General features: G+C 35.0%; 1 protein-coding gene across 3 annotated transcripts in view; it reads right to left on the bottom strand.

Moving 5' to 3' along the window:
* Positions 1-1055: 1055 nt before the first annotated feature.
* Positions 1056-13702, bottom strand: part of LOC121877918 (neurexin-1-like) — a 106406-nt gene continuing 93759 nt past the window's right edge. For all 3 annotated transcript variants that reach the window (XM_042383876.1, XM_042383878.1, XM_042383877.1), the window contains 5 exons: positions 11115-11206; positions 8672-8833; positions 8257-8377; positions 6602-6796; positions 1056-5124 (listed from right to left, as the gene is read on the bottom strand). In XM_042383876.1, the coding sequence (XP_042239810.1) occupies positions 4508-5124; positions 6602-6796; positions 8257-8377; positions 8672-8833; positions 11115-11206 (1187 nt within the window). In that variant the 3' untranslated portion in view covers positions 1056-4507. The remainder of the gene's footprint in view (positions 5125-6601; positions 6797-8256; positions 8378-8671; positions 8834-11114; positions 11207-13702) is intronic.

Genomic DNA, 13702 nt, shown 5'->3' with positions numbered 1-13702 from the left:
CAATTCGGTTAACGAATTCCTTACGAATTCCTCTCAACATGTTTTCGCTTGCTCACCAGCTGGAATATTAGTCCGCCAATACAGTAATCCGTTCTAGGGCTTAAATTTGTTCCCATAGTTCGGAAAATTGCGCGAACATAACAGAAAGGACGCTTTAGCGTAAATTTTGATTTAACAAACGGGTAGCTTCAAATTAGTTTGTTAAATTGAGAAAATACTGCACATAGAAGATGACCCAGAAGAAGTGTGTGGTGAAATAGCAAATATAAATAAGCAGTGCTTGCATAGTCTTATGGGGCTCTCCAACAACTATCTTCAGTCACCATGGACATGTTCTTCACTTCATTCTTCAGCAACATCAGAGTACATGGCAGTATTCTTTATAATACTTTTGTTTATAATGCTTATTACTTTGTAAATACAGTATGTACTGTATGTTGTGCTTGGCCACCTTGTAGCAGTAACTTATCTCCATGTTTGCTGATATAGTGTGGTGAATTTTGGCACACCAAAATGGTTGCTAAAATTTGAAAATTTAGCTAATAAAATAAATTCAGTACAATACATGTATTTGTGCAAGGTCAGAGCCCCTAATATGCCAAATTATCAAGAGTACATTATTGTCAGGTCCATGTCAGCATTTGGAATTAATAAAGCAACTTGCAAGTTCAATATCTTGTTCTAATAATTCTTGGAAAGTGGTAAATATCCCACCTATGGGAGATTTTGCTCTTTTTATGTGCTGTGTTTGGATAGTAGAAATATGTTACACTATATTATCAAATCTGAGGCTTAGGTGAAGTGCTAGAATCTGCTGTTGTTGTTTCATATGTTATTGGGTGCTGACTGCAATTTTTTTTTAAGAGAACAGGAAGGTTGCAACATACTTTGTATTGCCATATGGAAAACCCCCACAGCTTCAATGGATTACTTTCCATTCAATAGCCTGAAATGGAATATGAAATCTGACTTTGACACTGCTTACTTCATCCTTACTGCTAAGAAATCAAGAGTTGAAAAAAATACAATAGTAATTGGGTAATAAATAACAGATGTTATATCTAACATATTTAATGTTAGAACTATTTACACGTAACTTTCGTTTTTATTAAACAATAATGATGTACCAATTAACAAAAATCAGATTTAGGAGTATTTTTAGGGGTGTTGGGAAATGAAGATATACAAATATGTCAACACGCAACAAAGTCCTGCAAGATATGATATTTCTTACGGTACTTTTAATATCGCAACATGTTTCCTAACCTTAATGAGTGATTTGACTCATAACAAATACAATGTTATCCTACCTTTCACAATAGACAACAGCTTTAACCTTCACATATATTAAAGCAATTAGTGCAAAGTTTTCAAACAGTGCTTTGCAACCAACAGCTAACACAATGACGCCCAGGGCACTGGACGAGTATTAGGTGAGAAATATATAGTAAGGAGGATTTGGTGAGGTGGAGTAGGAGCCACTGAGGAACTGGAGGAAGGTGACCCACATACGTTTTCTCTAGACATGTACTGCTGTCATGGAGCCCTCCAGAGGTAGTTTACATGTGGTTCAGAAGCTGCATAATAGGATCTCAAGCACTCTGTGATATAAAGATCTTACAGTGTTCACATGAAAGATTCTAAAATCCATTGGTATGTAAATTGTCCCTCACTTAAGTGTTAGTACGTATTGTAATTATATAATAAGATACTTTCAAAAATCAGTAAGAATTTTGCAGATTTATGTACCCATATTATGACTCTGAAACACTGTCCAGTACACTGATACACTATGATGGTCATGTGTAGCTACAGCTAATTAGTGATAGAATGTGCTGGTTTTTAACAGACAATCACAAGAGAACTTATTAACTCATAACAGAATATTTAAACCAAGAACAAGCATTAGGCAGTTCAATTTTAATGTGGAATACTACAGTAATTTCCATGACTGACTGTTAATTCCTGTATACAGAATTTAGAATTTTGTTCAATACTGTAGATACAAAATAAACTGAGAAAGTCTGTGGTGTAATTGTAATATACAATTAGTGACCTTTCAATCTAATATAGAACTAAATATACTGGCCATGATCTCTTTTCATGACATTATCAAGGTTACATATTAGTGTGTAATTATCAGCCATGAGAAAGGGTATTAGTGGACTGAAATTTTGTCAAACCTGAGATCATCATCAAGGATGAAATTTATTCTCATTATAAGAAACGAAAAAATACCAAACGAGTAGTTCATTCATAATGTCCTGTTAAACACCATTATCTTTTCCCATGGTGATGGCCTGTTAAAGTCATATTGAAATCTATTATCTTTACCAGAAAATCCATAATAATGACAATAGCCAGTGACAAGGGTGCAAAGAGAAGATTAAGTCCAATAAACACTTATATTCCAGCCAACTACTTATCACATACATGGAACCCACCTTAACTGAAAGCATTAATAATTTGCTTTCTTACTAGCATATTCAAATAATTATCAGTGAACAGCACAATGTCTAAAATGTAAAGTAAATATATCAGTACAGTATAACCATCAAGACCTTGGCATAATATTAATGTCAGTGAATACATTGCTAGGGTTTCAGAATATTTCTTCCACATGCCACGCTGTCTGTCTTTTGATTATCTGTCTCCAAGCTCTTTAACACAGTGACAGTATTAATTAAACTAAAAGTGACAAGAGTAGTGTGTAAGACAAATTTTGGATCAATGGTTACAAGGACACTTTACTAGCAATTTTGGCTATACCACATGATTAAAGTTTTAGAAGAAAAAAATTTGGTTCAGTAGCATTCTGGACTTCCAAAATAATAAGAGATAAGAGGCTGGTCCCAGGGCTAAGTAGGATTGATGAAGCATTGTTTGGTGTGCACTGAGCTGTCATTTAACAAGTCAAGGCCCCAGACTAAGCTAACTCTTCACACCAAGGGTTGCCAACTTACTAATTTAATGAAGACTGTAAAGGATGATAGTTTTTAGTTAATTAAATACTGTACTTGATCCTGAGACTACAGAAATCAATATGTCACACTTGTGACATTTCTCTAAATTGAGGTACTACCGGGTATGTACGTACTGTACTCGTAAAATGAAGTTTAACCCAAAGAGGAGAATGAGGAGTCTTGAGACTAGTATATGATAAGACACAGTTCAGGATTAATAATGTATAAATTTGTTTATCAATGTAGAAATAATGTCCTACAGGTCACCAACTTGATACTACATCTAACAATAAACTTCATAATCTAACCAAAACCATATAACTTCTCAATTACATAAATATATCTTGCTTTCTTAGAGGACCCACTTTCCTTACCTCAGTGTCTTCTATAATTTGTGGACTACACAGACCAATGTCATCATAATGCTTAATAGTTTAGATGGGGTAGTAGTATTCAGAGCAAGATTTCTAGAAAATTTGAGAACAAATGGAAATATAAGACCCCCAGATTGTTAATTACCAACCGATTGCTCTGAATACCATTTCCAGGTAGGTAGTCTATACTCCACCTCACAGGAAACAGGCACAGGACACCAGACTCTGATACTAGCTGACAGAGCTACTCTCACCAAGTATCCATGTCACAGGAGAGGCTTACATCAGCTATACCAGAACTCTGACAGAAGAGAAATTGGGCCGATCTGCAATACATGTACAGTATAAACATATCAACACAAAGGCATGCACACCATGGCTCTAAACCAATCTAGTGTTGTGACAACTTTTGCTCTTTGTGCTATAATATTAGGGCTAGATATGAAGAGGAAAAGCACTGACCATGTTCGCATGTTTGCAAAGCAATGTTCTTAAGTGTTCGTAGGGCTTAGTATTGTACATCATCTTGATAACAGTCTTCTCTATTTAAAGAGCTTTGTTTAGGAAAGTTTTTAATAAATGTGTCACAACCTCTGGATCACAGAAGTTGTGACAGCAGTGTAAAGCTTGACGACTAACAATACTCTTGCTCTACAATGGACGTTTGCAACCACGACTGCACGTGTAAGTTCAAAGAAAATGTAAATTAAATCAACCCTTCAGAGAAAAACGGGCAAATTGACCCTCAATCAGTCCAACTTTCAATCATACACTTACACTACTTTTCACACTTTTAACTAGACTATGCATCTTCACTCACTACCGTAGATACTTACAAAAAATGGAATCTTATAGAAGCAGCAACATTCAAGGGCACTGGTATTCAAACATCACTGCAAGACTTAATCTACAACATAATTTCTGGAAACCAAATTTCAGTCTCTGAAGTGTTAACTTACAATAGTTTCCAAGTAGAAAACATTCTCAAAGCTATTCTTCTTTATGACTGAATAAGGATTGATAGACGTATATTCATAAACTAATATATTAACACAGAATGAAAGGGAGCATATATTTCTATCACTGTAGAGGTATTGCAAAAGAATAGAGATCACAGTCGTAATTTTGAGACTTTACATTATATAATTCTTCAATATAAATGCCTAATACTCACACATACCACTCTTTGACATCCTTACTTTGTTTCTTTACAGGCCTTCGGTCCCCAGGCTTTATAGCGCCGTTCCCTTGACCATTGATCATGGGGGTTGGCATGGTAGGGATACCTTCATAGTTTTTACTCTCATCAACTTTATAAGCGCCATCCTGACGTCCCTTAAATTTAAGTACAAGCAATACAATAAGTATAATAATGATGAGAGCTCCTGCAATGATACTGATGAAGAGGGCAACACTTCCGGCTACATCACTATGAATCTGGTCGAGGGGATCCTCTATAACACGTGACTTGTCACGAGTGTCAGTGGGGATCACATTCGGGAAGATGTAATCACCATAGTCATAATCTGATGTATAAGGTGGCTGTTGTCGGGGAGGAGGAGCACCAGCTGGAGTGGTGGTTGTGGTCCGTGGTCGTTGTTTTGTTCTTGGGGTCTGGGTAGTGGTTGTAGTGGTCGATGTTGTTGTTGTGGTAGTAGGTCCAGAGCCAGGATCCCTCTTAGGTTGCCCCAAGTCAGTAGTAGATTGGTCGTGCTCTTCAGAGTGAATGACATCTGGAGCAAGCATTGGATGGTGAGTTGCTTGAAATTCAAGGTCTCTGTCATCACCTGATAGGAAGTAAAAAAAAATCAAATTATGTGAATCACATCACCTAGTGTTAACTTGTTTGGCTTTGAGTTACTTGTCATAAAGTGATCTCAATTAATGGTCCCTGTTTATGGGATACATGTTGTAGAAGGATGTAAGTTACTAATAATCAAATGTGAAATTATCATAAGGTTCAAGATGAATGATCACTTTGTGTATAATAATCTTAGTTAATATCACCTAGTGCAGAATTATCATGTTTAATGTTATCTAGTGTAGGAATATATAGGTTAATAATTATTATCTAGTGTAGATTTTTATCAGTTAGTCTCACCAAGAGTAAAATTTTCTCAAGGTTGCAACGTGAAAAATTGTCATGGTAATGTCACTAAGTTAAGCATGTTTCCATTTATATTACCAAATTAAGAATTTTCTTGGTAATAGCACATACAGTTCTTAGGCATTTGATTCTGGATATCAAAGTTAACTATTAAAAAGTGGAGGGTACTTGTTCATGGCCTGTCATTTCAATATAACTGTACAGTACTGTAATCATAAAGTTTGTTATGATTTTGTTTAAGTTACCTGTTATTGAATGATCTTGATGCCATAGGAGTGCAATGTATAATGATTAATTATTGGCTGATGCAAATAGAGTTATGTAATAAAAAATTGAAAAGGAGAATGGCAAATCTTTGCTTAATCTAAAGCATCTATTCGAAGTAAGGGGCTTCTGTTCTGGGTAACATAAATAAATCAATAAAATTCTCTTTAGAGTTACTATTGCCTGGGGCATATAAACTTTTTGGACAGTACATTGTCTTCAATTTTACTCACAAAATTTTACAATATGTAGAATTTATTGAATTTGTCTTAATGAAAGGTTTTGAATGACTAATGATGCATTTGAATATTTTCTTTTACCTTTAATGTCTATAATAAATTCTATACATATTCTGATATTTGTAGTTTTTCTTATAATAAAAAAGTACTGCGTGTCTTATGGCTTCAAGGTTTAAGTTATCTGGGGTGCTAACAACCTTAGAGCCAGTCCTGGTGGGAGGATAGAATGTAGGTCTCTGAAGCTCCTTACAAAACATTCAGTACAAAGAAATTTATTCTTTTTATTGTGTAAACCGTGTTCAAGTATTAGAGGAACACTAACCTACACTTATCATTACACATTCAAATACCAAACTTTGTAATTTCAGTTTTCATTACAAGTTCATAGATTTTTTAATTAATCGTCTCTTTAAATTAAGAATACGGATAAACTTGCATAAAAACCTTTCTCTAAAGTTTCAACTATAATTTCCTGAAGCAGAGATAAGCCATCCAAGAAAATCTTCCTGACCAAATCATTCTTTTTTAAAATGTGAAGGCTTGTTGCATCAGCCAAAATTAACCCAGCTCAGTAAATATTTTTCAAACAATTTACTATTTTGTTAATGATAAATGTACCATAACCTTATCCTTATACATCAATAATCTACTTACCGTTATCTGAATCAGTCATCACACCATATTCGGTGTTGAATTCTCCTGAGCCTGATCCAATGTAACAGTCCTCTTCATCATCACATGGGCGAACACCCACACCACCTTCCTGACTTGGTATGTTCGGCCTTGGGGAGGGCTTGGTCACAGGTGGAAGTGTTGGTGGGATGTACACAGGTGTAATGAGATCATCACCTGGAGAAAAGTAAACTTTATTCATTAGTTGAGAAAACAGAATACCTGTATCTATGATTTCTATAAATTTTTATACTATAATACTATACTATACTATACAGTCGAACGTCGATGTAAAGCAATTCAATTTAAGATTATTGATTAAAGCGACGCCCACAATTAAGGACAATGTTTTATTTTAAATCGAATCTTTCCTATTTTGCATGAGTCAAGAGTCAATCTGGCGCATCATATTTAAAATTTTGCGCCTAATGTTTCTCTGGGTACGCTACGCTGTCCTTAGGGCAAAGCTGTACTGTACATATACTCAAAATAATGTACAGGTACTAAATAATTACTAAAATTTTTGTTTAGTGCAAACTCTAACATGTTTATATTCAAATTAATCACTATCTTATAAGAATTCCAGCAATGTAAATTATATTCTCCCAGTCACTACTGTAACATTTTATAAGCAAAAAACATAAACTCAAACTAAAGGACATAAATAAACAAATACGTAAATACTTCACTAAACCTTTGGGCCAACTGTCAAACATGTCACTGCTCCCCTTCCTCACTTTCTCCCCATCTTCCCAGCCAGGGTTTGGTGTTTTAGGCTTAAAGTTTTTATCTTATATAATGTCACAGACTAAAGTTAGGAGATTATAATTTGTATTGCTGGAATCCTTACAAGACAGTGAATATTTTGAATATAAACGTCATATATTTTGCATAAGAGATAAAAGTTTTTGCTCTTTGTAGTAAAATTCTTATATTAGAACTAAAATTTGTATGTCTAATGCTAGCTATAACATGTTTTTATTCAAATTAATAACTATCTTATAAGAATTCCGGCAATGTTAATTATATTCTCCTATGTCAGTTCAGTGACATTTATAAGAGAAAAACGTCACTTTTAAGCACAGATTAATAAATAAGCACTAGACCTTGGCACCAACTGTCAAACATATCAACTCACCTCCCTCACTCCCCCCATCTTTCCAGCCAGTAAACAAATCATTTCATATCCCTTAATTTTAGCTGTGTTGATTTATGAAGGTTTGTTTTAACATAATACTACAAAAAACATTTTGTTTATTCTAGGAGATGGGCTGAGGTGCATCTGGGTAGACTCAGTCTTTTTAGTATTTTGTGTTTCTCTCAAGTACCAAACTAATTTATTCCATTGAAACAACACCTCAATTTAGTGCAAATTCGGTTTAAAGCAACCTCTCTACTGTACTACTATACTATACTGTACACCGTGTACTATACTATACTATACTATATTATACAGTATATGAAAAAATAAACTGTTTGGAAACATGGCAAATGAAACCATCAAGTTTTACACACATTTTATATTGCCTATTTTACCTTAATAGCAAATAAATTATATAACATATCTGCAATATGACAGAAATACATATTTTTGTCAATAAGGATAAGAATTAGGTACGATTAATTCTGAGTTTTACCTGAGCCTGTGTCAAACACCGGTATGCACTCGTCTTCATCATCCATGTCACAGCCAGACCCAGCACCACTGAACACTAGGTCATCCCCTTCCCCTGGTGATGGACCTGGTTGTGAAGGTGTCTAGAGAAAGAAAATAAAAATCATAATATAATGATGAACATTAAAAAATATAGAAATGACAAACACCAGTATCACATGTTTAAGGTTACCTAAGGTTACCTAAGAAAGCCGAGAGCAATGAACAGAGAGGCAGATGTTGCACTACTTATTGCTGAATATCTTACGAATGTATGTTCTGTATTTGAATGTATCTTGACTTTTAAATAGTATAGTACTTGTATATCTTTGAAATCCATCAAACTAATGCCTACATGATTCAAATAAAATTTTCACAAATTCAGTCATTCGACTTACCTGTTGCCAAGGGTTAAATTCAGCAGAAGCGACCTGGTCAGGGAGGGCACGGGGGAGACTCATCACGAGGTGAACATCTCCCCGGACATTTATTCTGGGATCCCGCTCAGCTGCCAAGTCTAAGGGACGCTCACCATTCAACACCAATCCAGACATTAAACCCTGGAAATAGAAATACTTATTTATATACCATATATTATTGGGAAAGAAGCTTAATGTTTGTTCAATAAAATAAACTGTCCCCATGGAAAACACTCAAGGATTAAAACTGATTAAAGAAACTTTGTATATTCAAGGTAAATGTTGTCCATTTGGATGAAAAACAAAGTTGCATTATACTGTATTGTATACCATATTTTTTTAGAAAAAATCTGAAAGTACTATACACTACAGTACGTACAGTATTTTGTCATATGGGGATATATTAATTTATGCCATCTTAATGACTCAACTTAAAAATCAATTTCATTCTTACTTAGTTTTTGTCTCATGTACCAAAAGATATAAAGTGACAGATTACAAGTGTTTTCTGTTTGAACACAACTGAAACTAAAATTATTCACTCAATGGCTTTTATGGGATTATACAAGCCTTTTTCAATCAATATTCACAGAATCATGTTTGCAATTAAAACTGTATGGTAAATACCTTATGATAATGATTCAACATACAGGAAATCCTTGGTTGACACATTACATTCATTCCCAAAATGTATTGTGCTTAGTGAAAATGTGTCAACTGAAATTAATAATCCCTATGGAAAACATGTAAAAGGTGTGCACAGTATTATATGCTTAGTATAATTTGTACAGGTACTGTATGTATGCACTAAGTAAATAGAATGGAAATTCAATACAAATACAGTCACACTTAAACTGAAGGATGGTAGTGATCCTCTGCCATTGAAATACTGTAGTACTGTACCGTTAATGCTCCTAATGTTTCGTTCACAATTCTAAGTGACCATTCATATGCCACTGGTTAAGTTCTGGTAGGCTTGCCTGGCTTGTTCATAACTTTGAAGTGTCATAACCCCTGAATAATGGTATTTAATAACCAGGGTGTTCCTGTACAGGAAAGCCTTGAGTTATAATTTTCTGATATCTAATTAAACTGACATCCAATCTGCATTTATGGTCCATTGCACAATCTTGTCACATGGTACAGTGTACTGTAGTCGTAAAAGTGTATGGCTTTCTCGTATTCCTAGTTCTAGACCAGGAGTCACCAAACTTTTCTCACAGTGGGCCGGATAACTGAAAGAATGACGAGCGCGGGCCGCATAATCATTCTGTTCAATACTTGCAAGCCAGAACGAAAGCTCTGGTAACGTCAGAGCGTAGGCGGAGCTACCATGAGCCGGGGAAGGACTTGGGATCCGGCCCGCGGGCCGTAGTTTGGTGACCCCTGTTCTAGACAATTGGATTTTACACATTAAACTTCTATTATTCATCACAAATACATAATATTTTAGCTTAATTGTGGATTAAAATGGCTTTCTTGGCAAAAATTGTGTCTGAAAAATTTAGTTCAGAGTTCCAAATGAATATTTTTGGAAACTTCCCCATTCATGGACTTACTGTACCTATACATACTGTATTTATTAATAAAATTAAATTTTTCTGCATTATCTACTCTAATTTGCACATTTGTCTTACTTTTTTGGACAAAATGGTAATATTTTTTGTGAGCAGGAAAGCAAATTCAATTTAAACAATGAAGAACCTGAAGTTGCCTAGCTTATACTATATGTGGGCAAGGGGTGACTTATAGAAGTCTTTAAATACTAGAGGTTACAGCCTTAGGTTAAAAATAAAAAAGCTTGAAGTTCAGAAAATTGTCAAGGCAAAATATTTTGGAGTAAGAGTTGTTAACTTTTGGAACAATCTGCCAGAGAGTGTTGTGATGGCACTAAGTGTGAGCTCATTCTAGACCAGTCACCAGACTTGACCAAAACTAGCAAAGGTGCACACACAATTTGGAGTCAATGCATGTCACGTCCTTGCCAACAATGCAAGACAGAAATGTGATTGACTACCCAAGCAGCTGACAGGCCAATCAGTGGTGAAGAGGATTAAGTACAGTGAATGGACATTAAAGATCCTAGATACAGCAATTCAACGTATGTTGGTAAATTGGCAGACATACTCCCATCATAACTCAGGTCTTTCCTATACTGTACGTAGTTGGATTCTGGGAATTCAAAGAAGCATTGCCCCAAATATGTCTGTTTATCTTATTAAACTGAAAGCAGATCATATTTCCCCAAAAGTGTTCCTAATTGGTGAATTGTGTAAAAAGGAAAAAAAGTTGTGTGAATGTGTGTTAACCAAGGAATACCTGTAACTGGGCTGCAAATTTCTCACTCAAAGATAAAAAGAACTCCTATAGTACCCCTGTATTTGTGTTTTTTAAGTTGAAAACAAATTAAGCAATAACTCACCTGGAAGGGCCTCTCAATTGATGCAGACCTTTTGGCTCTACGTCCACCAACTTGCAACTGTGCCTGAGCATTGAACACGGACAGTTGGTGACCTGCAGGAGAAGCACCAGCATGATATACATATGCAAGAAATCATTCCAATATTCTTCCTGTTTTTCATGTTGCAATGTAAAAGAATCCAAATTTGTCATCCCAAATATTTATTTTGGTAATTTAAAAAGATCTCAAAATACTGTAATTGTGATTCTAGTTTTAAAAATGGGGTAAGGTTAGTAATATAATTAAAATAATATTCAGAAATTTAAATATTTAGTTCCCTTAATACACGTAACAAAATAACTACGGTAAATCAGTATACTGTTTCCACATTAATCAGACATAAATACAGGCTGTATCAGTTTACAACCTTCTTTTGAACTTCCCCATCAACAGTTATTGGATTCCAATATCTAAGATAAACATGTGAATAAAATTATACCAATAAAGGTAACCCATAATTCATCAATATTTACAACTATATTATAAGCTGACTGACAGTTTCCATTACAACTAGTGATATTTCCTGGATTAGATGACCGAGCTTGTCTGTCTTTCCTAGGGCAACAATATTGTCCTTTAAAACCTCATACTGGTTACCTTTACTAGTCACAGTGGCTAAGACAAAGGGCATATATTGTGTCCTGAAAGTACCAAATACTGTACCAGGTGAGCTGACAACTGCTCAGGTAACAAAGTGCATAACAGGGGAGACAGCAGTGACAGCAGTAAGCTCATTGCAGAGTAAAATATAAGACTCAATACAGTATATCTAAAACTTATTACGTACTGCTAAATCTGTTAATATCCCTTGAAGTAAACAGACCGTTTACACCAGATGAGACTTCTGCTGCCACTGATACTTTCTTGGCCCTGTTGTCCCAACAGATTGTGATATAATTGGTGCAGATTGTATATACATAAATATGTGCTGAAATAATCCAATCCATGCGGTGAGGGAGCGGTGCTTGGGGTCCCCCTCCAGAAATCCACTTCAAAAATACAGTGTACTTAGAAAACTAGTTTTAGTTTAGCTTTACTGTCATATTATTTTAAGGTTTTCGATTACTGTAACATTAAATATATAAAAACATTCTGAATAAAGAGTACAGTATTTATTGAAAAGTATATGTAATAATTTTTTAGTTAAGTCTTCCTGAAGTGGAATTATGGGGTCTACTCCAGTGAGAAGCCAGATTCTCAGTCACTGCTTGAGGAACTGTTGCCAGATAAGAGAACCAATAGCATCATTGTGTACAGCCTCAAGCGCATGACTTAGACTTGGGGTCTGATTCATGCATCTCGCGGTGGATGGCAAGGAGAGCCGGCACCCTCCCGCCTCCCTTCCACTGACAGAAGGAAGTTTGGGGTTATGGTTGACTTTAGTCATGTAGAATGAAACTTGTCTGAAGACGACTTCCTGAGTGAGCTCAAGTTTGGCGATAAAGTTAAATGCTTGTCTGGAACATTACATCTGGAAATGTCAATGACTGACTTGAATTGGAGGGTTTTAAAAGTTCTAATGTTTCATAAAAAGTCTGGAGTAAAAGATGAGAGTTGAAAGTTCAAGATTAGTGATTGTGAGACAAAAAGTAAAAAAAGAAAACAAAATAGAAAAAAAATAAGCAGGGAGTGAGGGGTTACCTCTTGAAGTAAGGCTGCAGAGATATAAAATGAAAGCAAAATTTTTTAGCTTATTCTTGTGTAATAATCAAATTGCAAACTTATATTTTTCTAAGTTAAGTATATGAACCTGAAACGCATTTTCTTTTTATTGGCATACCACAACTAGAAAGTCTTACATCTGTAGTTGCCTACATTATCTGTCATAATGCTCATGACTGTAAATGAATCATTAAATATGTACTGTATTCACAAAACCAGATACACATCAGAATACAATTTTTTATTATTACCGGGTAACTTTTAAAACAAATTTCTTCTTACTTTAATATACAGTACAGGTATTTATACTGCCATTCCACTGGTTATTGAATATGATTAAACAGATGTCGTGTATTCTCATCCCTTAACGAACAGGTACAGTCACCCACAAAAGTCTTGTCGCCTCTCCTCCTGAACCATGAACCCCAAAGCATTTAAGGACAGAATAATGCATCAGCGGCTACTGCTTCAGGATCTTAAATCGGAATCTTGGGGTTCATGGAACAGCAAGAGAGGTGACAGAACTTTTGTGGGTGACTGTACATGAATAACCTGTTGTACTGAACTACATTACTTAGTGTGATACAACTTTATTTTACTTTATTCAACATTGTAATATTGCAATGTTGTTAATCAATAAAGTGAATTCATCTAATCATAAGCTGATAACCTTACATCATCCTTCCTACTGATGACAATTATTCTGGATCTCATGGTATTTGTATGTCACTTTGTAATCAACCCCAAATATTTCTAATGGTTGGCCTATGTGTTTACACTATAAGGCACCCTCTTAGACTTATTTTAAGTACTACTGTATTCTGTAATCTAAGGAATTTTCAGATTAATAGCTTAGATAAGTAATTTTTAGTTCATATTCTTCTGCT

This window comes from Homarus americanus, unplaced genomic scaffold (genome assembly GCF_018991925.1).
Source record: "Homarus americanus isolate GMGI-L3 unplaced genomic scaffold, GMGI_Hamer_2.0 scaffold42391, whole genome shotgun sequence".
NCBI lineage: Eukaryota > Metazoa > Arthropoda > Malacostraca > Decapoda > Nephropidae > Homarus > Homarus americanus.
Note: the sequence above shows the minus strand (reverse complement) of the source record. Positions and strands in the feature narration are given on the sequence as shown.